Below are 25,148 nucleotides of genomic sequence, written 5' to 3' on the forward strand. Positions count from 1 at the left end.
CGAAGTGCAGGAGTCTGTCTCAGTCAGGAGACTGGCACGGCCTCTGAGATCTTCAGGAAAGCCTGCATGGTTGTGCACATAAACTGGTTGTATGTAGTCACTGTGTGTGACTAGCAAACCAAGATTCATACATCCATTTCTGAATTGTGTTTTTGTCAGTAACAAGATTCATAAATGATAACAATCTCCAGGGAGCACAGGTCTATAGTGCAGAAAAGTATGGAACAGTATGTTTAATGCTTTAATGTTTAAGTATCCGATGCAGGTACGGAGACTGGACAAATGGCATTTATGTATTCCGCACCTTCTGCTTAGATTGTGTTGCAGAAGGACTGAAAACATGAATTTAATCTCCTGCAGCATTTGAAATCTGGGTTTCAGGGACAGTGCAGTCAAGGGCACTCCCATTACCCATGTTTTGATATGACTGGAACTGAGTTGGCTGACAACACAGACAGTTGAAGTTACACACACCATTATTGCATGATGAATATTGTAAAAATTAAACGTGGATTCCATATTACTTGCATCTGTTTTTCATATGATGAATGGAAGCACATCTCGGCAGCATATTCCATTTGTCACCCTATGTAGGTTAAAGGTAGTAATATCCATTCCACTGAAGCTTTTGATGTTGCCTCTTCAATCAGCAGAAAGGTTAATTTGTCTTAAGTGCATTACATATTTCAGAGCGCTGGCTCATTTTAATGTTAGATTTGTTTTCCTGGAAGTTTCTGTAGCTTCGGGGAGAGGCTTGACACAGAACAAAGGCACAAGAAATGAACTCATTTCGATATGCCATGCCTGGTCGGTGAAGTTGGGAAACGGAAATATTCTGTTTAGATTGGTCTTTCCCCTCAAAGGCTTTCAAGGTAGAGAAGTGTTGGGGGCCAGTGTTTACAAAGCATCACGTGACCCACACAGAGTGATAACAGCTGTTGCTGTTACTTTTCATAAATAAGGAAGGATAAGATGTCCTATGTGTCTGGTTGTTCACGACAATGTCAGTGCCCTTCTACTAGTGAACTGAAACACTGCCATTGAAAAATGTGTGTTAAATTGTAATAGAATTAATACATTTTGTTATAGATTATGGCAGTGTAGAACACCATTGCTTTCAATCACTCAATTGCTTTAAGCTATGTGATAAATAATTTAAACTTTGCTTACAGTGTGCATACAGACCTTTATTCAAATTAATTGGAAGCAGATACCAATTCTGCTGTTGCAGGATGACACTTTATACTGTAATCTAATGGGTGGCTTTCTGAATGGCTTTCCTAGGGTCTATATGAGACAGTAAAATGATGGAAAAAAGTATTTGCCATGCACTAATTGCATTTGCTATTTCATGGTTTGCTCAGCTCATCCCTGTTTCAAGGTAACCATTTATTCCAAACATCAGTGAATATGCAGGAATAGAAGCTAAATGATTACTCTAAAATTGTCTATTGATGTGTTTTAGGGAATATCCATAGACCACTCTGCACTACAATGCAATAATCAGGTGTATACAGCAAACATATTTGGCCACATTACTTGAGTTGCTAACACAGGATGACTGCTTTGTTATTGTTCAGAATGGCAAATATATTCTAAGTGAAAGCAGATGCACTGTACTTTTTGTGGAAATGTTACTGAACTCAATATATTGGGCAAAGGCTGAGCTTTGGCCCTCGTTGAGAGGAAAATATGAATGATAAAGCTTGCAATCCAAACGTTCAGCTGTGATGTTCGTTTGGTAGCCAGAAGGAATTCATATTATGACTTGAATAATCAGTGCTACCTCTATAATCTATATAGTGATGCATTTACAGTATTCATTTATTTATTGTGTGTGGGAAAATGTGTGGCTCCTGGAAAAACCCCTACACAATTTAAATGCATTTTCCACTTAAACGTAATTTATTAGCTACGAAAGCATGCCACCAAAAAGCAAACATTTCTTTTACAATTATACGTACAACTCAGTAAGAGTTTTCCATGGGAGGAAACTCAGCCAGTTCACATTGGACCCAACTGTTAAGCTGAGGTATTAAAGTACGTTTGTCAGACAAGCAAATACAAAGTAAACCCAATAAAATAATGTATGTTTATTGATTAAAAACCTAATTTCACTGAATTGCATAATTGTATATGATCTAATGTTTCAGTAAAGTTGTTTACTATCATTTTCTGAGATATCATCCTTGCATTCTATTTAGTTTTTTATTAAACTGATTAGTAAATGACAGTGGAATAGGATCATAAAGTGATCTTGACATTATTTAACTGAATTTGACTAGACGATGTGTACCCTCTTGTAAGCCGATATCTGCCTGCCAGCCAAACGCTGTAATTAATTGGCCACTTTGCGTCTCTCTGGCTCTGGAGTTCCTGGGTTGACATGCTTGCTTGGGAACACATCAGCAGAAAATGCGCTGATCAGAAACACGCTTCGGAGGAGGGCAGTGAAAGGATTTCTCATCCTCGCAAAAGAAAGGGAACAAACATTCCGGTAAGGGGGAACACCTGCCTTCGATTAGACAAGCTTGGTTTTCCTTCTTTACCCTAGGTTTCCTGGGACGAAAACGTTGCAGCGCGAAGCACGTTGCAGGTGGGATCCGGCCACAAATCTACTTTTGTAGCCTGCTAATGCTTCTCCGCCCCCTGTCCGTTATTTTACCCTGCGGAACTAACCCAGTGCAAATGGCAACACGTATAACCTAACCTCACAAATAAGGCTGCTACCGCCTCTCTGTCTTTCTTCTCCTGAACTGAGTTCAAATGCATGTCTACACAAGATGCAGCTGTAAACCACAGACAAGCATTGCTGTCAGACACGCCGACATCCAACTTTAATTGCGCTGTTTTAGAATTAAAGTCAGACAGCCGTGGTGTTGGCTAAATGAAATGCTAAACTTCAGAACTTCAGAAGACAGATGCAGGGAAATCCAGTGCTGGACTATCGTTTTGACACAAGAAATGACAGGTGTGACAATGAGTGTACATTTTAAGGGCGCTTTAATTTACTGGGTCAGCAACAAGGTGGCTATATTGCCTGTTCTAAATCTCAATCTCTAGCCAATTCATGTCAGACTGTCATGACGAAAAGGAAAAGTTCCCTGGGCCTTGTGGATTGAAGTGGGATGCACTGGGATCCTGTATTGACTGAACATGTGAAGTTTTAAAAAGTGCTCTTAAATTCTTTAATAGAATTATTTGAATAGAGTCTTCATGAAAGTTAATATAGACCAATTTAGTGAGACTGACTACAGTTTGTTTTCCAATATAGCTACAGAAGCCCTGAAAGAAAAGGTTAAGCTTTTTTTTATTTAATTATTTGCAGTCAATGTCAGCCAAAACCAAAGCCAGATTTCTTTGGGGTTTTTTTGTTTTTGGCTATGCAAATTGTGCTTGTGTACATACGGTAGAGGCCGTAAAAAGCAAGGTAAAAAATTATATTTATCACGGCCAAATTTGACCATAACCAGTAGGAGCTATTATGTTGTATATACAAGATGTACATAGGACTAATTATATCATACGTACTTACATTATCTTTTGGCCAACTTTGACCACATTTTGTTTGCCGCCTTGTCTTTCACGGCTTCCATATATACCACTAAATATAAACAATTAGGGACAAATTTGAAATGCAAACAATTCTCATTACATTAAATATATTGTTTAATTTATTGATCATTGTAAATACAAAATATCTCTCTGGAAGTTATAAATATAAACAGCTCTACAACATTGGCAACATTTGATATGCACCACTGTCAAAGTCAATAAAAAGCACCAAGCACGCATTTTGAAAGAATGTACATTATTATTATCTTTACAGAGACATATGAATACAACATACCAATTTCTTTGTATTATTTTCTGTAGTCATAGATTTCCTATAAATCTTGTCCTTTTGAATGTACAAAAGATAGCCCCTCGGATGATATGATACGCATGATGTGCAGAGGCAAACAAAGGCATAGGTGAATACATTTTTATATATCCATGCAGCTTGCAAAGTCAAAACCTCAAAAAGATGCAAAATATTTCAATGCTATGGCCCACAGTTTTACCTTGAGTTCTTTTAAGAAATAATATAACAAAGATTACGGTTTTGTTTCGATATGAACACAGACTGTGCTGTCAGAACACAATTTTTATTTCAGTTACTGTACATGAAACGTTCCAGATTTTGACAGTGCTTTGGCATTCATCATTTTTATTTACAATATAAGAGTCCATTACCTCTGGCACAGGTGATGTAGTGTGTCTGTCTGTCTCAGAACATGAAGTTATATACACAATATATGAAATGTAGATAAATAATTATTTATTATTCATTTTTATCCATTATTAAAATTATTTGTTACCAACATTAAGTACAGCTTTAAATTCCACCTGCAGTTATTTTCTAAGAAACTTACTTTCTGTTCTTATGGATGTCATTTAAACTGCACAACATGGCACATTCCTTAGCAACATTGTTCCTTACTGCAGAAAAAGTCACAAAAATGGCACAAACATTCATAATAACGTACTGTTCTAAAATAAAAATGTATATTCAAATGAAACATTCGTATTGATCTGCGTCAAATAACCATATTACGTTCGGGTAAGTGTCCTCACTGCTGTTTAAATCAATATGATTTGATACATGTGACCACTTTGGCAAAATAAGATTTTAAAGGGGGAATTTGAGATTCTTGACCCTTTTTAACATTTAAGGCATGGCATCATTATGATCACACTTTTACTCTCATGTTTGGCCTGTGACCAAACAACACAAATATCAGTTTTTGAGCAGTACGTGTATTCCCATTGGCTATTTTTTTAAAATGTATTATACAACCTTGCAGTCAACTGTGTATCCGTTCGAAAACTCGTTATTCAATGCCTAACACCGTTATCAGTCTCTAGGTGAGCCTGGTGTACCGTGAAGATGCAGCTGTAAAATGGCTGATCAAGCTTGGAGCTATAAATGCATCATACAAACCGGAAGAAGATGTGTAATTATAGATATAGCATGGTATAGGAATATTGGTGGTGGATTTTGTCATCTGAAATTATATGTGAAAATCAGAAAACTGCACTGCAAGCAAATGAGATCCATGTCAGAAACTGTTCAGCTTGTGAACATCACCATCAAATTGAGTATAGTATGATCCCCAATGCCTAATGTATCACAAGAGAAACTATAGCCTATATGCTTCTAAAGCCATACATGTTCAAATTATTTTTCTGTTGTCCTTATAGATATAACAATATACTATAGGATGTAAATGAAGATGATTTATTTGTGATTTTATGAGCTACCATGCATACACTGACTATGGGTAAAGGTTCTCACGGAGTTGTGCTTGCTGGTAGTAACAATCAGGAAAGGACACAGATCTGTGAGAGGTTCCGAGCAGCCGATTGCCGTCGCGAGTCCGTTGGCTTGCGCCTCCGCAGTGCTAATAGAGTCAGTCCCTCGTCCTCTCCTCCTCTCTCTTCCTCTCTCTTCCTCTCTCCTCCTCTCTCCTCCTCTCTCCTCCTCTCCGCTCGAGCCCGCCGCGTCGGCCATGCCGTCTGAAGTTCCAGGGGTCCGGGAGGTGTGCGCGGGGTCAGGTTCCTCACACCTTCTGGCACATGTGCAGCCTGGAGCGGGAGGCGGAGGTGGCGTCCTTCCAGGCCTTGCAGGAGAGGCCCTTGGCGCAGTCGCAGCGCTGGAAGATCTCCAGGCCGTGGGAGCCCTTCTTCCTCTGCCGTGAGCACACCTCCCCCTGCTGCAGCACCGGCTTGCAGATCTTGGTCCAGAAGTGGCGGGCGCAGCAGTTCCCATCGGTGCAGTCCGAGGAGCGCAGGCAGGGATCTCCCTCGTGAGCTGTCGTGGGAAAGAGAGGCTCCGTCAGGGACAGGGCAAGAGAGGCTCCGTCAGGGACAGGGCAAGAGAGGCTCCGTCAGGGACAGGGCAAGAGAGGCTCCGTCAGCGACTCCGTGTTCAGAGTACTGCGTGCTGCCGCTGCGAACGGTCACCTTATCAACGGAAAATACTGCCTTAAAGCTCCGGACTGAAAATCACTTCAATTCCTTTTGTAATTACCTTGATTGGAGTGCTTTAACAACACGCAACAGCCGAACACCAACATGTGCAATGCATACGCCAAACAAAATGGCAAATAATCTTACACGAAGCATGAAAATTAAATCAACTTTTAAATTAAGTCTAGTGGTTTAATTAAAATGTTTACACAGGAAATTAGTCTACAGTTGGTTCATCAAGCCTTCAGTGCCTAAATACTAATAAATAGAACCCTTAGCAAAAAATGTTTATGGAATGTATTACCAATAGTACAAAGAACAAAACCAGCACGGAGGATGTACTTTGTGGAAATCCCTTCAAATTGAATTGAATTTATATGCCTTTGGTAGTGAACAGGATGCAATAAATACGTTATAGTCTACGTTTTTGAGTAAAGCCATTCTTCCTCAATTATTAAGTAATTAAATCCCATTTAAGTAGAACGTGATACCCATAAAGGGGGGTATATGTTACTCTTTCAAAGTTATAATTAGTAAAGCAAATATTTATTATAGATGCTAATCAGTCATGCAGCTTTCCATGAAATTTAATGGCATTCCCACTTCCTTTGCCAAAGGCATTTTCACACGCAACCAGAGGCCCAGAATCCTTTGCAAATCCAGCTCTTTCCGGCACAGCTTGCTTAAATAAAGGCTAAATCAACAGCATGCAATACAGCATGGCATCATAGCTAGGCTATGCCTCTAGATGGACTCTCCAAAGCAGCAAATGGTTTGCAGTTGTATTTCTGGATATTATTTGGGATGCAATATGAAAAGTCAGTACTCTTTAGAATCCCAATGCATTACTTTCAAAACAAAACTATTTAGATTGGATTTGAAGGATTAATGTGTCATATGAGCCTCTCCCATCAGCAATAGTTGCACTGTCCAATGTTTTTAGATAGCTTTTTTCTATTATACACGCTGTTTGTTTTACCGCTTGTTTTATGTAGTTTACACTTTAAAATATCAATCTATTGAAATACGTTAAATGATGTTGGGATGCTGTAGCTAGTCTAACTAGTAGAACTATGGGTCATGCAAGGGCAATTGAATTTAGCAAATATAAATGAAGAGTACAGTCCCTATTCTTTATTAAATTTTTTACATCATGTTATACTTTCAATACTGTCACTACATTCAGGCCAGGTTTTAAGAAGTATAAATAGCTTGACATGTTAAATCATTTTAGAGAGAACACGCCCAATCATATTCTGTAGTTGTCTTTTTATATTAGACACTGTGTGCTGAGGGGTACTTTGCATAGCCTTGTATATGGTTCCCAGAATAATGCGGTTAGTCTGCACCCAGAGCTGCTCTTCAGTTTGGATAATTATTTGAGTAGTTGTGGACGGGTGTCTGACTCAGAACATGTGGCTTAACATAAAGAATAACAGCAGTTACTGATTGACTGCTGGTCACGCTGCAAAAGGTCACTGGAGACTTGAACTGCGAAACAATAGCAGCCCAGCACCAAAGATAACTTTCACGTATGTCAACCTCTTTTCAAGTCCAAAAATTTGCAGTATAAAGAGACATGTAGTATATCTGTAGTGTACTGTAGGTTTACTTTGAAATGCAACATGACAGAAAATATGCAAATAGCTTTAGAAGGGCATTTCTCAAAAGTTAAATAAAAAAAATGTGCTGCAAACCTTTGGCGATAGACAGCTTTGTATGTGATTTCCTATTCTTTTTCCAGCCATTCCCTTTGACTGGCAGTTTGTTGTGTTCCTCTAAAGCTGGGATTTGGGGTGGCAGGACACTTTCTGAGATTGGAACACAGATATCTGAGAGAGAGGTGGGGGGGGGGGGGGAGACAGTCAGGCAGACATAGAGTAAGATTCAATTGATATCATATAAAGAATCATTGCTGAATAATAAATGACATTCAAAACCTTTTAGTTGAAAAGCACATCAATTCCCAACTCCAAAGAACCATTTGAAAGTATCGTTTTACTCTTGTTCTACAGCACTTCACCATCTATAAAGCAATGAAAAAGCTTGCGTGTGTTTAGACGCACGCTCTGAGCATCCAAACCCACTGGTGATACATCTCATTTAGGTAGAAGATGTCAGCTTCTAATACGGGTTCGGTTCTTGGAATGCCATATCCCTGGATAGTATCAGGCTTAATGTAATATCTCAAGGCATGCAGAGAGACAGACGGTCTGTTGCGTGAGACAGAACAGCAGTAGCTTGGGACCTTGTCCTGTGGATAAACCTGAGCAAATCTACGAACTCTACCAGTGTCGGAAGCCAAATAAATCAAAATGATCAAGAGGAATGAGATGATGGAGAGAGTAGACCATTACAGACAACAGGAACTGAAACTCCATGTGCAACATGCCATTATCAAAGATTAGGAAAAAATAAAGGCTATGGAATCATGCCAGATTTAGACAGAGAACCCAATATTACTTTGAAGAGGGCTCATATAAATCGTGTGAGGCTTAGCTGGTGATAGTATAGGGACATCCTGACACAACACTCAGTCAATTATGCCACATATATTATGTGTTGCGCTTCATTATAAGTTTCCAGACTCACTCACTCTTGATTAGAATTTCAATCTCCACATTCTCCCCACGCTTCACAAGTAATTCGCTACCGAAAGCCAAGAACTCGGGGTTGACTGAACTCACAGCTGCTGCAGCGGTTGCCAGGGCAGCACATGCTGTCTCTGTGACAACGCCTCTTCCTCCTCCTGCAGTTCAGACAGCGGGACGGCCCGTGATGGGGGCTGTGGCAGTAACTCCCTACCGTGCACTCCTTATCTGCACTGCAGTGATAGACCTGCACCAGGGGTAAGAGACAGAGCTACACATTACATTACAGCAACAGCAACACTGAGCTGCATCTAAACCAGGGATAAGACATGGACATACACAACACATTACAACACTGAGGTGCATCTAAACCACAGGTAAGACATGGACATACGCAACATATTACATTACAACAACACCAACACTGAGCTGCATCTAAACCAGGGATAAGACATGGACATACACAACACATTACAACACTGAGGTGCATCTAAACCAGAGGTAAGACATGGACATACGCAACATATTACATTACAGCAACACCAACATTGAGCTGGATCTAAACCAGGGGTGCACAGCAAGGGCCGATCTGTTTCAGGATTTTGAGGCAAATTCTTCTCTTAATTATTTAATTAGCTCAATCATACTGCATCTTGGTCATTTGTATAAGCACCAGCTACACTTGCACACTGCAGGCATATTCTTTACTGATCAGGAGTGAACCAGTTTTGTTTATAGAGCGGTCAGAAAACTAAAATTAAGGTAACTGGTTGTAACAAAAACCAGGATGTAGATCGGCCCTCCACGACCGGAGTTGTGCACCCCTGATCTGAACCAAGTCTGGTCCAATGAAACAACTGGGCCAAGGGACATATCGTTTTTATTGTATGTATAAAGTTCAGTTAAGTGCTCTTCTTAATAAGGCCCTTGACTTGAATTAGATTGTCCAGGTATTCTACAGAAGATTTATTTTACTCCCATACTGAGCAACTCTATTCACTTGCGTTGGTTGTTTCAAAAGTGCCTCGTAAATTCACATACATTTTAATGGAGCAGTACAATAGATGTGGAGTTCAACCACATCAGCAAAAATGGAGGGAGAATAATATAAATAAAATAAATAAATAAAAAAGTGTATCCTAAAACATGTATACTCCAGTGCAACTGGACACAACTGTGTTTCCCTTAAGGAAATGGAGTTGTGCCACATAGAATAGAATAAAAATAAAAAAAAACACAATCACTTTTATTTCTCTGCCCCCAATGGTATTTTTATTTTAAATGTAAACTGCAGTAGACAGTAGATTAAATATTGTCATTGGGTACTTTTCAATTGGCTCCTTTCAATCTAAATTATGCTTGTTTTTTAATATTAATTTGATTGGTATTATTTAAATGATCAGCTTATATAGATTCCTGCCTTTATTAATCCCACTAAAACTAAAGCTACTAAATATATTACATTTTCCAAGGTTGTTTTCTGCATAACGTAATTGTGCTGACAAATATGAACTAATACATCAATTTTTGCTTAAATAGAATATGTAATCAAAGACCCACAGCTATGGCATTGTTAGCGCATCATGTCAGCTCCACCATCTGAGCCATAGGACTATTGCAGCCACAGAATGTAACCGGAGATGCTTGTAAACTGTTGTCATGATCTTATATCATTATAAAGTTAACATGCCTTTTGGTACTGGTGGATTAGGGAGCAGCAGGGGACTTGAATAGGGCATCCAGGATATCCTACTACAAAATATCAGGCACTGTACAATGCCTTTCTACCTATGTATCATCTTAACTGGCCCATAAGCCTCTGACAATGCACACCAAGCATGTAACATGCAAGTTCTTTGAGAACCATTTGTTAAAATAAATCGATGAATGCCTTAATGTCACCATATTTAGCTAGTAATTTCACTCTTCTATGAAACATATATAATTTTGAATCAGCTCAGCAAAATTGTAAAAGTAAAAAAGTAAAATTGTAATTTACATTACATTATTGGCATTTGGCAGACACTCTTATCCAGAGCGACGTACAGTTGATTAGACTAAGCAGGAGACAATCCTCCCCTGGAGCAATGCAGGGTTAAGGGCCTTGCTCAAGGGCCCAACGGCTGTGCGGATCTTATTGTGGCTACACCGGGATTAGAACCACCGACCTTGCATGTCCCAGTCATTTACCTTAACCACTACGCCGCCCCAGCCTATAATCAAGTATAGGTCCAATACAAATAGACATCTTCATCCTATGGTCTCTCTGTCAATTGCATCATGTAAAGACCAACAGTAGAACAGCTAACCCTCACACTGCAAGAACGTCATTGATTATGAAATTTCAAATACATACAATGATTTATTTTCTTCAGTCTAATTACTGGCAGGCTTTATTCCTCAAGAAAACGTGAGCCAAAGAGCAGGACACATCTTGATTGAATGCAGGCCATGGAGTCAGTGGTGTCACACTCAGCAGAAATCACGAGTTTCAAACTGTAGCAGAAACTATCAAAAATGGCCTTGTACAAAAGCATAAAAGCGTTATATTGACAATGGGCCATTCATCTAAACTAAAATTAACACAAGTCTCTTGTGAATTTAACACAATACTGTGTGAGCTGCCCTTGAATTTCTGCAGTTTAAGGTGCCAACGTAAACAATTAAGGATCAATTCAGGTCAAGTACAGGACTCAAGGGTACTAGAGCACTGCACTGCCAAAGATATGAACCTGCAGTCTTCTGGTTTGGAGCCATATTCCTCCACACTGTGTCAATGCATTGCTTAACATACGACTAGTGTATCACTGTGATGCATGCTTGAATCAACAACACTTACATGACATGAAATGCAATCATTTCCAGCTGGAATTATATTTTGGCACTCTGCAATTCTTAGAAAGTGCGATCAAACTGTAATACAAAAAGAATACTTTTTGCAGCTGAAAAATGTACACGTGTCCTTTCTGATATATATGTTCAAATACTACACACACCTCCAAGAAAGATATTAATCTTAACATAAAAAATACTTTCAGTAGGCCTACCCAGCTGACTTACAGTAAGTGAAATGACTGAGACTAAAACATGCCCATTATAAGAAACAGAAAGAGTTATAGGCATTATTTGCCATTGTTTTGGGAAAATTCATCAGACCTCAAAGTCTGCAGACATAAGGTCTCTCAAAACATGCATAAGTAACTCCATTTGTGAGCCACCATTAATATAAAGCTGCCTGGATAATGTATGGAAAATGTTATAGGCCAGAATAGTCCACGCCTACCAAAACAAAAGCATAAGCCTTTGATTTATTTTGTACCATAATCATATCAATTGGGGCTAACATGGTTGACATGGTTGACAACTCAACCAGTATATAAGGTTACACTGCAATGCACTCACAAAGCATCTAAATATGGTTCCATTTTGGCTCTCAGCAAGGTCGCAGTCACACATGATCTGGTTTCAGTCACCATTTCACCTGTAGAAACTGAGTAAAGCTAGGAAAAGCTAGCAATAACATTCACACATCACTTTCAAATGATGTAACAATGCACGTAATAGGCATTTTCTAATTCACAATAACTAATATATGCATGCGATACACAAGTATACACTAATAGTTTTGTTGTATATTTGCACAAACACGTTATATAACTGACGCTGTTAATTAGAGTGGGTTAGTTTTATGCAGATAATGTGCATCGACCATTATATTAAATTGGTACATAAACAAATGGGCAAAAACAGGTATACTATATTTTCAGATGTTTCTCAATGAGATGCAAAAGTGTCCTAGACACATTTCTAAATCCAGGTATTTTAACGTCATTCCAATTTAATCCAGCTCCACCTCAATTGACTGAGTGTTCTGGTGCAAAATGTAAAATCTAGCTAGATGCGATATTTTTAGGGTTAGCATAATGAGTAACCTTCACCACAGCCGTCAATGTAAAACGTAGATCCTTGAAATGCATTGAAAGATACACAACAATTGTGTCACATAAATGCATTTTCTTTATGAGAATTGGGACTTAGTTCTCGACCAGCAGGATGTGAATTTTCTGCTGTAGCATGTTTGCGTGTGAACAAACTCACCGCCCTACCAATTGTTGTTTTATAAAAGGAAAATGGTGGGTGACTGATTCATGTCATGCGTGTGTCGTTGCTTACATCTTAGTTGACACGGAAAAGTCACAGAAAATTTCTCCCATGAACAAGGGTATGATTAGATGGCAACAGCTGAGCCAATTAAATTATTTCGTATGATTCATGGTCTTGATTCTTTAAACTGCACTAGATGAAGGCATCCCTTTCTACAATTCCTCTCTCACACTAGATTGCATTTTTAAAATCTTATATGATCTATTATAAGGAGAGAGAAGAGAGCCATCCTGGGCCAACAAGCATCTTAGTGCTCATTTAAGGCCTCACCTCTAAGCACTGTCAAAGCCCAGTCAAGCCTAGCTAATAGCCTGTGACGGACAAAAGCAACAGGCTCCAATTAAGGGAAAAATATGTTTTATCACATTCATAGTGGCTCTCCTCTGAAAACCTGACTTGGTGTTATGGCACCCTGTCTGACAAATTAGCAGGTCTAAATACAGCATGGAACTCATATGAATCTCTCCTGGACACTGTGTTATTGAGCTACAGCGATGCTGTTTAAATTTCCCAAAGAACTGACTTTTTCTGAGTTCTGTGGTTTCATTGTGCATAGACAAGGTTTCCAGCCTAAAGGTCAGCATTCTAGTAAGCAGTCACAGTCTGTTTTATTTCACCCTTGCAGCTTGTTTGTATCACTAAACATTTTATTAACTTCAGGGGGTAGGAAACAAGAGTTTTTATGAGTAAAAAAAACACAATAGCAAAAATGTGTTTGATAATCCCTGTAGTAAACGTCTGCAACAAATTTAGAAAAAAAGATGATTGGATTAATTATGATTTCAATAGCACATGCACCAAAACATATATATCAACACATAAATCAGTATGAAGGACATCAAAGATGCCTATTTAAACGCAAGGCTCAGTCCCAGCAAATTGTGTCCGTTTTTCCATTGCTATGCAACAGCCTACTAAAATACTCAAATCCCATCTATCCTACAAACAAGTGAAAGTAATGTTCCCCTGTATATAAACCAAAGGAGAACTCTGTGTTTTGACTCTACTGTCCTCCATCTGCATTTTTTTCTGAATCATGATAGATGATTCAGATGATAGAATCTGATATGATAGATGTATTGCTGAGCTTTGTACATAATGCTAATAAAAGGGTGAAAAGCAGGAACAGGACACTTAGATTAGAGGCATGCAATATGTGTGGTACTAACAATCATATTCAGAGCCACCTACAGGTATAAGCTAAGCAGGTGTCGCGGTTTGGAGGACTATAGCGTCAAACGTTATCAAGTAGTGCAACAGCGAGAATAGATCACGATTAGCATAATATGTTCAGGGAATTGTACGAATACGTTCGCATTTAAGTAACCCAACGAAAATCCCAACGAAAAATTGCCGATATCGAACTACATAATTTATTCAGATTAAACAATCAGGAGTTTAAACGCAGATACTACTCCGCTGAAGAGGTAGTCTTGGACAACTAATTTATGATGTTGATCGACTACGACTTGTTTTGTTTTGAAGCCTGTAAGTTCCGAATCAGTTGCACTATTAAATCACTCGAAGAACAGGCTCTTGATTAAAATCTACAAAACTTCTCAGGAACGTTTTGACGTCCTTGCCTTTTTCCCCGTTAGACCACATATCGTTCTGGATTGGTGTTCCCACATATATCTGGTTAACAAACTGGTCCGCACGGCCTGCTCTGGCGGGAACGTTGTTTATAGCTGCAGGACACCTGAGTATGCCTCGTGTTTTCCATTTAAAGCTCTTGATGAAAGTAGTCAAACCAGAAGTCAAATTTGCTGCGTAAACAGTAATCACACTCAGAAATGCAGGCTGTGATTGTAAAAGCCTGTGAAAAAAACGCTAGCTCGTAATTACCAAGCAACAAATAAATTACTTTTAGTCTGCAGACTAAATATAATATTGCCCAGCATTTCCGATTAGTTTGTTTTTTCTCCCATGAAATCAGGCGTCTTATTGCACCACAATGCAATTTAATTTGGTTGAATTTCATGTGTGGAAATTAAAAAAAATAACAGATTTTCTCCATGCAAGATCGTTATTTCTCTCAAGTAAGCTACCTAACTTATTGTTAGTGAATGGTCTTAGCCTAGTTGTGGCAGAATTAGCTTGGATTGATTAATTCACTTACCTGTATAGGGTTGTTTCTTTTTTTGACTCCAGGCTGAAGATTCGCAGAGCGATTGGCGGCTTGTGTCGGAGGTTCCCCCAGTAAAACCGATTTGATTGAGTTCACCTTAGCCTCTACTTCTCCCATCCTCATTACGCCCAGCAGAATAAAAAAACACCAGCATCTAGTCCACGCCAGTACCAGCATTCTTGGCAAACAATCTTGTTGGTGTGTATTTCAGAACAAAAGTAGGCTAGTTATAATATTGAGAACAGGTAACAAAAAATGAGAAGGATATCGTTCGCTGATTATACGCCCACATACAAAGATTGACACTTGAAAACGCGCTACTTCCCATGTAATATAGGCTAATGAAACTGCAAATAAAGTAGTTATTTGAGTTTTTTTGTTGTTGTTGTTTTTAGCGAAATATACCCTAATAAAAGTGGTATAGCCTAGTAGGCTACCGTGGGTAATATATTTAGGAAATACAAAAGTTTAATTTAAAAATACTGATGCCCACTGGATAATGAAGTCTATCCCTGACTACATATGATCATTTTGCGTGGCAGCCCAGAATTTTATGATCTCAGATACATTCTTTTTATAGGTTCCTAATGGGTCTGTTTCCTCCGCCCCTATTCAGATTTGACAAAGAGTGAAACTGATCCCTCGGCAGTGCTTGCTGTAGCGCTGTTCATTGTCGTCTGAGCGCCTTCGTCCAGACACAGGCACCCGAGACCCCGTTGGGGAAAACCTATAAAACTGTACACTATATATTTGACTATTTTTTAAACCAGGTTTAGTGTGAAACGATTGAATGCAAGGGAAACAGAGGGTGGCAGATTTTGGGGGTAAAGTTTTATGAGCCAATCAATCCAGTTTACTGATCTAACAAGGCAGTTAACTTCGTATCACTCAGGTAGTAGCCTACATTTGCCATAACAAATTCCGCAGATTAACAATAGCCTATTATTTCATCGCCAAATGACAGATATAACGATCGGCATTAATGGAAGTGCACGGGGGTATAAATATTTGTCTTTGTCAAGCGATTCATTTACATAATTAATAAACAGTTTCCTTAACCCTAGATTCAGTTGTGATTTATCATTGACGTTGATTCTCAGAAAAAAAACCCCGCTACGTTTATTGCTAATGTCTAAAAAACAGCATAACCAATTAATTTAGAAGATAAGATTTAAGTTATTCCACATGCCGTGACGCTTTTCCTTATTCAAGTGAAAAAAATAAAATAAATCAGTTGAAAAAATGTGTGCGAGAGAGAGAGAGAGAGAGAGAGAGAGAGAGAGAGAGAGAGAGAGAGAGAGAGAGAGAGAGAGAGAGAGAGAGAGAGAGAGAGAGCACATCTGGTCGCAACAGTACTCTGAGCTAAAACAATCTATGCACAAGAGCAGCCGGTGATTAATTCTCAATCTGTAGGAGATCCGCACTAAAACTTTCTTTTGCTTGATTGTGATTTGTGGGAAGGTATTGTATAAGGCAGTAACAACCATTCCTGCTTCCTGCAATTACTGTGTGTGTGTGTGTGTGTGTGTGTGTGTGTGTGCACTATATACATTTTACAGTTACAAAAGGCATATAAGATGGCTGAATAAGGCTAATTACTAAAAGTGCGCAGCAATACTTTCCTATATTTTCAAAGAATGTTCCACCTGTAAATTAACTTTAGCCACATGTGCACTGATTCCAAAATGAAGTTTATGAAGTTGAAACTTATTTGTGATCCTTAAATGGCACACAAGTCTTATGTGCACTTTTCCAGTTGACAAGTGGAATCTATTGGCGACAGAAGCAAGCACAATAGATGTTGGACACTTCTCTCTGGAGTATAATCGGGCAGAAACAATTCCAACAAGAAAAATGTGTTTTTCCTAACAAGCATATGTGTTAAACCAAATGTTCACAAAATGAAACATGCAAGCAAGAAAATAACTAAGAACGACACACTGAGTTTAGACCATATAAGGATGAAGATTTTGATGTTAAAGTAAATAATGTGCTAAACGCTCATATTTTATTAAATTTCATATGGATTAACACTATGATGGATCAACAATGTCTGTTTCTTTTTACTGTGTCTTGCTTTTTAGGAGCACATTTGCCAAAGGAAGTTATTATCAGGAGGCTAAAGAAGGGTCAAAAACAAAGCATGTAGTTTAATGTACATAGAACAACCAGGAGTTGTCCATGCACATGTCTGGTCCCAGAAGACTTGTGTGCGTGCTGGTTTCTGTTCAAACCAATTATACTAGCCGAATAAACAGCCAAACACACCAATGCACATTCACTGCAATATTCACCCTTGTGTCCATCCATCCTTTTTTTGAAAGCGCTTATTCCTTGGGCCTATCCCATCATGCAGTGGGCGAGAGGCGGGAATACACCCTGGACAGGTTACCAATCCAGCACAGGACCACCCCTATATCCAACCACATTGAAACATTATATCTGGAATAAATTAACAACTGGTTGCAAAATACACAACAAGTTATTGGATATGTTACGAAAAAAGACCATAAATGTAAAATCGTCAGGTACATCTTGCCTTCACTCAGACTCATAGCTGGTAATTGTGTGAATAAATTACATATTAATTTGAGCCATCCATGTTGATTGACGCGGAAAGCGGAACCATAGTCCACTGTAGTGATAGTAGACTATGTAACATAGAACAACCTTGATATATAAAGGCCTGCTATGTTGATGTCCAGTTTCCTGCCTCACTTTAAAAATGTTTTAGAAAGCACGACACTATAGAACAAAAACGTTTGAGTTATTGCACAAATATGTTGTTAATGTGCCACAGAGGAACATTCAGAGAAATTAAATGTAGATGCTATTGGGAGCCTTGCGTCTGAGCGAGGAACAAAAAAAAGTGTGTTGAATATCAGGTGTTGTGTTTCCATTTTGGCACAATCTTGCTCATTCATATGAGGAGCACTTTGTAATGTTGGACAGGCTCCAGTTCAGGCAGTTGTGAAATGTGATTCAGCCACACAAATCATAATGCATTTATTGTCCCGCACATGGGTGCAGCAAGCACCACTTCTTTATGTTGGAGTGACCTTTGACCCTTTGAAGAGTAGGTGTTATGGAAGGGTTTTTTTTTAATCCTCAGTCAGTCAGTGTTCTAGAATTATATTGCCTTCAGCTGTCAGTAGCGATAGTTACATCAGCATATGCAGTCTAGTCCTTGTAAATTCAGGCTACCTTGTGCATTCATGTATATATGAAAATGTTACCCTGCTGAGAGATTTGCTGCTATTAATTTATGCCGGGCCTGCACATAGACAGCTGTCTTTCATGAGCTTATGGTTTCTGGTCACTTGTCTTTGTACACCCAGCCACATCGGGCATGCATCAAATATCTTTCCTCCACCCGCTTGCGTTTCCCCATAGTACTCAGTGGTCAGCAGTCTGGACTGGACTGGAGTCTCAAAATTATCTTGAGAGATCTAATTTGCCACCCAAGGCCAATTTTCCATTTTAATGCCTCACTTCATGTTTGGGCAACCATCAAGTAAGTAAGCACCCCTTGAACAGTGCTCCCTTGTTAAAGGGTACGGTCATCACATAGATCACTTTAGTGCAGAGGAAGCACATTACCCAGCTGCTTCACTGGGGAGAGCAGTGATATGCATCTCCAGAAACAAAGCGAGAAGCATAATTAGGCACAGGCATTTCAGCAGATATTTCATGTGCAGGAAGTTCCATTCATTAAGCTCCAGGAGTGCATGACATCATGAGAGAGCTATGTTTTTCCGGAAAAGTCCGACACTAACTGCAGATAATCTGGACCTTTCACTTGCTTTATCAGCACTTAGCTATACATTAATGACACATTTTCTATTCATATTTATTCATTTATTTATTTGTTTGTTTATAATTGGTTTCCAATGCTTTAGTTTAATTGGATAATTAATAAGCCAAACGCAAGTTTGGTGAATCAAATTTACACATGTAGTCATTACATTCAAGTATTTGCACTGATTGTACTGTTTATGTGCAGTCATTGGCTGTAGATGATGCATTCATTCATGTTTTAGTGATTTGACTAGACGGGTCTCTTTCACTGTTCAAAGCCCAGCACATATTCTTGTTCTACTTATTATAAAAAGGCAATACTCCTATGGTAGGATACGGTAACCAATGATAAAAACAAAAGTTTGTTGAAAATAAGTGTGATATGTGTTGCCAAAATAATGTTGATCAAAATGTTGGTTTCTCATCATAACTGTTTTAGGCAGTATTTTGCTTCATCATTTTAGTTCTCATTCATTTGAAATAACAGTGATTTCACCAAAACCATACAGGAAAGATCACAATCATTCATATTTAAATATTATTTCATTTGTTTTGAAAACAGCAGTAGTCTTTAATTTCATGTCTGAAACCAAATATCTTTGCTCTACTAACTACTCTGGAGTTAGTTTTGCCATATAGAGTGCCAGCATATTGTCTTGGTTTCTCCCCACAAGAATCAAGCATTTAATCTGTGGCTTTTAGTAAGCATTACATGTATTACAATATTATGCACTGCAAAAATAACTTTATATTTAAATAGGTTAGTGTCCTTCCTGCATGAGAATTTAAAGTTAAGTTAAGTCATATTGTTTACATTAATTAACTAGTAAACAACTTGTCTTCTCATGTTCAATCAACATAAAATTCTAATGCAGCAAGAACATTCACTTTTTTAAATTGAAAATGATTTTATTTTACAGTGCGGAAAGTAAGGTTACAGAAATGTGTTGTGGGAGGGAGATATGGGGGCGGGTTGGGGGAAGAAACTATTGGGATTTGTGGTGCTTTCTTTCCTTTAAGATATCAGAGTAACACGATAAGAGCAATTAAAGATTAGTGGTTTCATAGCTTTTGAGCAAAGGGTGCTGATGTGTTTCCTCTCAACCCAGGAAACTGCAGTTTCCTATATTAATAACGGAACCTACAACTAGCCCCGTCTTCCTGAAACACTACCCGCACATCAGAATGGATGGCTGGGGTAGACCTGCTTCTTCACAGAGGCCACTCTGGTTTTTGCTCTGTGCATGGAGAGTCAAGCGTCGGGGCCTTGCAGAAGTTTGTTTTTCCCACAGTCAGACGCTGTCAGAGACGTCTTTAAATCATCACGGGCACAGGGATGCTCGGGTGAACACACACGCCACGGCTTTCATGTGAGTCCTAGACACAGATGGGTTACACCCTCGCAAGATGATGAACAGCGATTTAAAACATCTCTCTATCACCACCTCTGTGAGCCCCCACATGGAAGCCATTTGACGGTTTGGTTTGTGCAGGTGGCAAGCCATATCACAGTAGGGTGAAACTGTTGTTTTGATCGAGATGGTACAGGAGGCTGGAGTAAATGAGAACTTTGACCCACTTTATATTCGGAGGGTCCAATGTACGTATTGGTTCCAACAGAACATAATGTCAGAATGTTAGGCAGTTTATACCTATAAAGCAGGATTTTCTGTTATATAAATTATTGAATTAATAATTATTATTAATTATTGCGAGCAACTACCTTTCCAACTGTCACATGGACTTCCATTCATTGTATTTTGTGTCTATGGCTCAGAACTGATAAATAAAAAATACACAATGCATGACTCGGATATTTTTTGCAAACATTTTTTGACAGAAAGTAATAAACTCAATATGTGTGGTGTTATCTACTACCTTTTTGAAAAAAGAAAACATAACTGTAAGTACCATAGAGCCTTTGTTATTCTATTTTCTTTATTTTTTATGTTGTTGCACATACATTTTCAATAAATTCTCAAGCTGAAGTGATAGCATTTAATGAAATACTTCTCCTCAACCTCTTTGAAGGTACAAATCCAGGGATTTGGTTTTATAATTTCTTTATCATTTCTTTATTTACTTGTTTGTTTGTTTGTTTTTTCCTTCAAACTTTCCAATGACTTACTTTATTCGACAGCAGTACTCCCCTCTGTGTGTACAGTTTTACAGCAGTACTCCCCCCGGCCCCCCTCCCTCTGTGTGTACAGTATTACAGCAGTACTCCCCCTCCCTCTGTGTGTACAGTATTACAGCAGTACTCCCACCCTTCCTCTGTGTGTACAGTTTTAAGCAGTACTCCCCCTCTCACTGTGTGCAAAGTATTACAGCAGTACTCCCCCTCCCTCTGTGTGTAAAGTATTACAGCAATACTCCCCCCTTTGTGTTTGTAAATTATTACAGCAGTACTCCCCCTTCCTCTGTGAGTAAAGTATTACAGCCATACTCCCCCTCTCTCTCTCTCTCAATAAAGTATTACAGCAGTACTCCCCCTCTCTCTCTGTGTAAAGTATTACAGCAGAACTCCCCCTCTCTCTGTGTGTAAAGTATTACAGCAGTACTCCCCCCCTTCCTGTGTGTGTAAAGTATTAGAGCAATACTCCCCCTTCCTCTGTGTGTAAAATATTACAGCAGTACTCCACCTTCCTCTCTGTGTAAAGTATTACAGCAGTACTCCCCCTCCCTCTGTGTGTAAAATATAACAGCAGTACTCCCCCTCTTTGTGTGTGTAAAGTATTACAGCAGTACCCCCCCTTCCCTCTGTGTAAAGTATTACAGCAGTACTGCCCCCTCCATCTGAGTACAGTTTTACAGCAGTACTCCCCCTCTCTGTGTGAAAAGTATTACAGCAGTACTCCCCCTCTCTCTGTGTGTAAAGTATTACAGCAGTACTCCCCCCTCCCTCTGTGTGTACAGTATTACAGCAGTACTCCCCCTTCCTGTGTGTGTAAAGTATTACAGCAGTACTCCCCCCCTTCCTGTGTGTGTAAAGTATTAGAGCAATACTCCCCCTTCCTCTGGGTGTAAAGTATTACAGCAGTACTCCACCTTCCTCTGTGTGTAAAGTATTACAGCAGTACTCCCCCTCCCTCTGTGTGTAAAGCATTACAGCAATACTCCCCCCCTTCCTGTGTGTGTAAAGTATTAGAGCAATACTCCCCCTTCCTCTGTGTGTAAAATATTACAGCAGTACTCCCTTTCCCTCTGTGTGTAAAGTATTACAGCAGTACTCCCCCTCTCTCTGTGTGTAAAATATAACAGCAGTACTCCCCCTCTTCGTGTGTGTAAAGTATTACAGCAGTACTCCCCCTTCCCTCTGTGTAAAGTATTACAGCAGTACTGCCCCCTCCATCTGTGTACAGTTTTACAGCAGTACTCCCCCTCTCTGAGTGAAAAGTATTGCAGCAGTACTCCCCCTCTCTCTGTGTGTAAAGTATTACAGCAGTACTCCCCCCTCCCTCTGTGTGTACAGTATTACAGCAGTACTCACCCTTCCTGTGTGTGTAAAGTATTACAGCAGTACTCCCCCCCTTCCTGTGTGTGTAAAGTATTAGAGCAATACTCCCCCTTCCTCTGGGTGTAAAGTATTACAGCAGTACTCCACCTTCCTCTGTGTGTAAAGTATTACAGCAGTACTCCCCCTACCTCTGTGTGTAAAGCATTACAGCAATACTCCCCCCCTTTGTGTGTGTAAAGTATTACAGCATTACTCCCCCTTCCTCTGTGAGTAAAGTATTACAGCAGTACTCCCTTTCCCTCTGTGTGTAAAGTATTACAGCTGTACTCCCCCTCTCTCTCTCTCTGTGTAAAGTATTAGAGCAATACTCCCCCTTCCTCTGTGTGTAAAATATTACAGCAGTACTCCCTTTCCCTCTGTGTGTAAAGTATTACAGCAGTACTCCCCCTCTCTCTGTGTGTAAAATATAACAGCAGTACTCCCCCTCTTCGTGTGTGTAAAGTATTACAGCAGTACTCCCCCTTCCCTCTGTGTAAAGTATTACAGCAGTACTGCCCCCCTTCCTGTGTGTGTAAAGTATTAGAGCAATACTCCCCCTTCCTCTGGGTGTAAAGTATTACAGCAGTACTCCACCTTCCTCTGTGTGTAAAGTATTACACCAGTACTCCCCCTACCTCTGTGTGTAAAGCATTACAGCAATACTCCCCCCCTTTGTGTGTGTAAAGTATTACAGCATTACTCCCCCTTCCTCTGTGAGTAAAGTATTACAGCAGTACTCCCTTTCCCTCTGTGTGTAAAGTATTACAGCTGTACTCCCCCTCTCTCTCTCTCTGTGTAAAGTATTACAGCAGAACTCCCCCTCTCTCTGTGTGTAAAGTATTACAGCAGTACTCCCCCTCTCTCTGTGTGTAAAGTATTACAGCAGTACTCCCCCTCTCTCTGTGTGTAAAGTATTACAGCAGTACTCCCCCTCTCTCTGTGTGTGTAAAGTATTACAGCAGTACTTCCCCCCTTCCTCTGTGTGTACAGTTTTACAGCAGCGTTAAGGGCCTGAGGGCTCGGGCACTGCTGGCCCAGCTGGCAGCAGGCCCCTGCCTCCTCAGCACAGAGACTTCCAGCCCCTTTCATCTCCAGAGCCGGGGCATGTTCAGAGTCCGGCTGGCAGAGATTCAGACGATCTGCTGGCACAGACTACGTATAAATAATAGGAGGATTAGGTTCATCTGGGCTGCAAGACAACAGATATAGCATTTCATGAATAACATAAGCACTACACTGATGTGGTAAGCTTACACTCTTCTGTCCAAAGTAATTGATTTATCTTGCCAATCTAGATCTATTTTACCTTAACAATTGAGAATATTCATGAAAAAAATATATATACTGTAGAAACACATTTCCCTGGAATTAAAGAGGCTTAAAAAACAGAGTGCAAATAAATTGTGCTCCACAATATTACGTTTAATGTGGTTGTAGCACATTTAATGTGCAGCATCAATTAACAAATCGTAGTTGTCAGGTAATTAACAAATTAAACATTATAAAGTATGATGCTATTTGTTACCATATTGCCAGAATGCAGAAGGAACATCAAAGACACCACATTTATGCAAGTTTTGCAGTGTTGTTAAACTAAACATTAGTAAAAAATGTATAAAACAGGCTAATTAAACAAACAAAAATGACTGCAAAGTTGCTGCAAAAGGGTAATTGTTTGCAACAGTCTCTGCATGTCACCACATATTAACTGAACCTAATTGGCTTTTACATTCTAACATTCAAACGTTTTTGATAAAATGAAAACAGAATCGACTCTCCGTTTCAATTATGAGAGATGTTCTCAATGTGCAAATCCACGAAAGAAGCTTCAGAACAACTTCCCAGCCCTTCAAGGCACAGAGCAGATTTTTGGTTGTTGTACAACCTGTCCCACCATTGAATTAAATGTTTCAGTCCAATCATCAAACACATTCAATTCTGACTATGTTCCCTCCAGAAACCACTAACATAACAAGTAAAATGTAATACACTTCAGTGTAATTATCACAGGCATAGCTTCTGAGGGGTATACCGACATGGTATTTGGTCTGTGTTTGTCAATTGAGCCATGGCTCTCTACTTCAAGTGGCCCCAGTCCAGGAAACACGGCACCATAATAGTAAGCCTAAGGTATAACTATGGAAAGGTGAGATATTTTATGACTAATTACTCATATTAAGATCAATAAGATGTCAGAAGTAATGTAAGATTTGGACTATTTCCCAAGGATTATATAACACATGAATTATATTTCATGGATGGAATCTGAAATATATTCCCTAGAATGCCCTGTTAACAAACATTTTTATGCAGATTCATGGGTACGAACCTGTTTTGTTTCCCTGTGATTAGTGGAAATTCCACATTACTGCAAATAGGTTGAAATGGGCATAATCTTTCATCGTCGGCCAAAATATGTTTCCTCCTAATAGATAATACATGGAAAACTAAGGCCATCACAAACTCAAAGAGTTTGTGAGTTTAAGGAATACAGAATATGTGATTATGCTTCAGCACACTGCAAGCGTAGCTCAGAGGCTAAAGGAATATCGATCCATTGTCTTGGATTTCCGTTATCCCTCTGTGATTTGAATAGTACCAAACTGACTTCATTAACCTCTGGTAAAATGTATTTAAATAATCATAATCTGAATGTTTTATGGCAAATAACAGGAAAACTTAGCCAGTCATGGTAAACAAGGAAATCCTTGTTGGGAGGACATATAATAAATGGTTCTGTCCCCTTATTGTGTAGGAAGATTAATTGGTCCATTTCTGAGGAAATAGCTCAACACCGAGCTGGATGTAGCCAGAGAATGAAGGTTCCTTGTAAAACCTTAACCCTTTAAGGTGTAAGATCAGGAAAATGGAATGAGAATGTTTTCAACTGAACGTTCTAATGTTGATGGCAAAATTACTGCAAAACAATGCAGTGCAAAACTAAAAAAAAACATTACAA

The 25,148-nt window shown here is 39.2% G+C and overlaps 1 protein-coding gene across 1 annotated transcript; it reads right to left on the reverse strand.

Annotated features, from left to right (window-relative positions):
- Window positions 1-5,260: 5,260 nt before the first annotated feature.
- On the reverse strand, window positions 5,261-15,425 carry LOC133135645 (dickkopf-related protein 2-like). The gene is made up of 4 exons (XM_061252817.1): window positions 14,887-15,425; window positions 8,700-8,850; window positions 7,710-7,844; window positions 5,261-5,854 (listed from the first exon to the last, which is right to left on the reverse strand). The coding sequence occupies exons 1-4, from the start codon at window positions 15,070-15,072 to the stop codon at window positions 5,604-5,606; spliced, it is 723 nt and encodes a 240-aa protein (XP_061108801.1). The 5' UTR covers window positions 15,073-15,425; the 3' UTR covers window positions 5,261-5,603.
- Window positions 15,426-25,148: the final 9,723 nt, after the last annotated feature.

Source organism: Conger conger, chromosome 8 (assembly GCF_963514075.1).
Source record: "Conger conger chromosome 8, fConCon1.1, whole genome shotgun sequence".
In the NCBI taxonomy this organism is placed as follows: Eukaryota; Metazoa; Chordata; class Actinopteri; order Anguilliformes; family Congridae; genus Conger; species Conger conger.

Coding starts and splice junctions, on each gene's coding strand:
- LOC133135645 (XM_061252817.1), bottom strand. CDS start 15,072: ATGCTGGTACTGGCGTGGACTAGATGCTGGTGTTTTTTTATTCTGCTG. Junction 8,851..14,886: donor AAAGAAACAACCCTATACAG/GTAAGTGAATTA, acceptor CCCCTGGTGCAG/GTCTATCACTGCAGTGCAGA. Junction 5,855..7,709: donor AAAGCTGTCTATCGCCAAAG/GTTTGCAGCACA, acceptor TTCCCACGACAG/CTCACGAGGGAGATCCCTGC.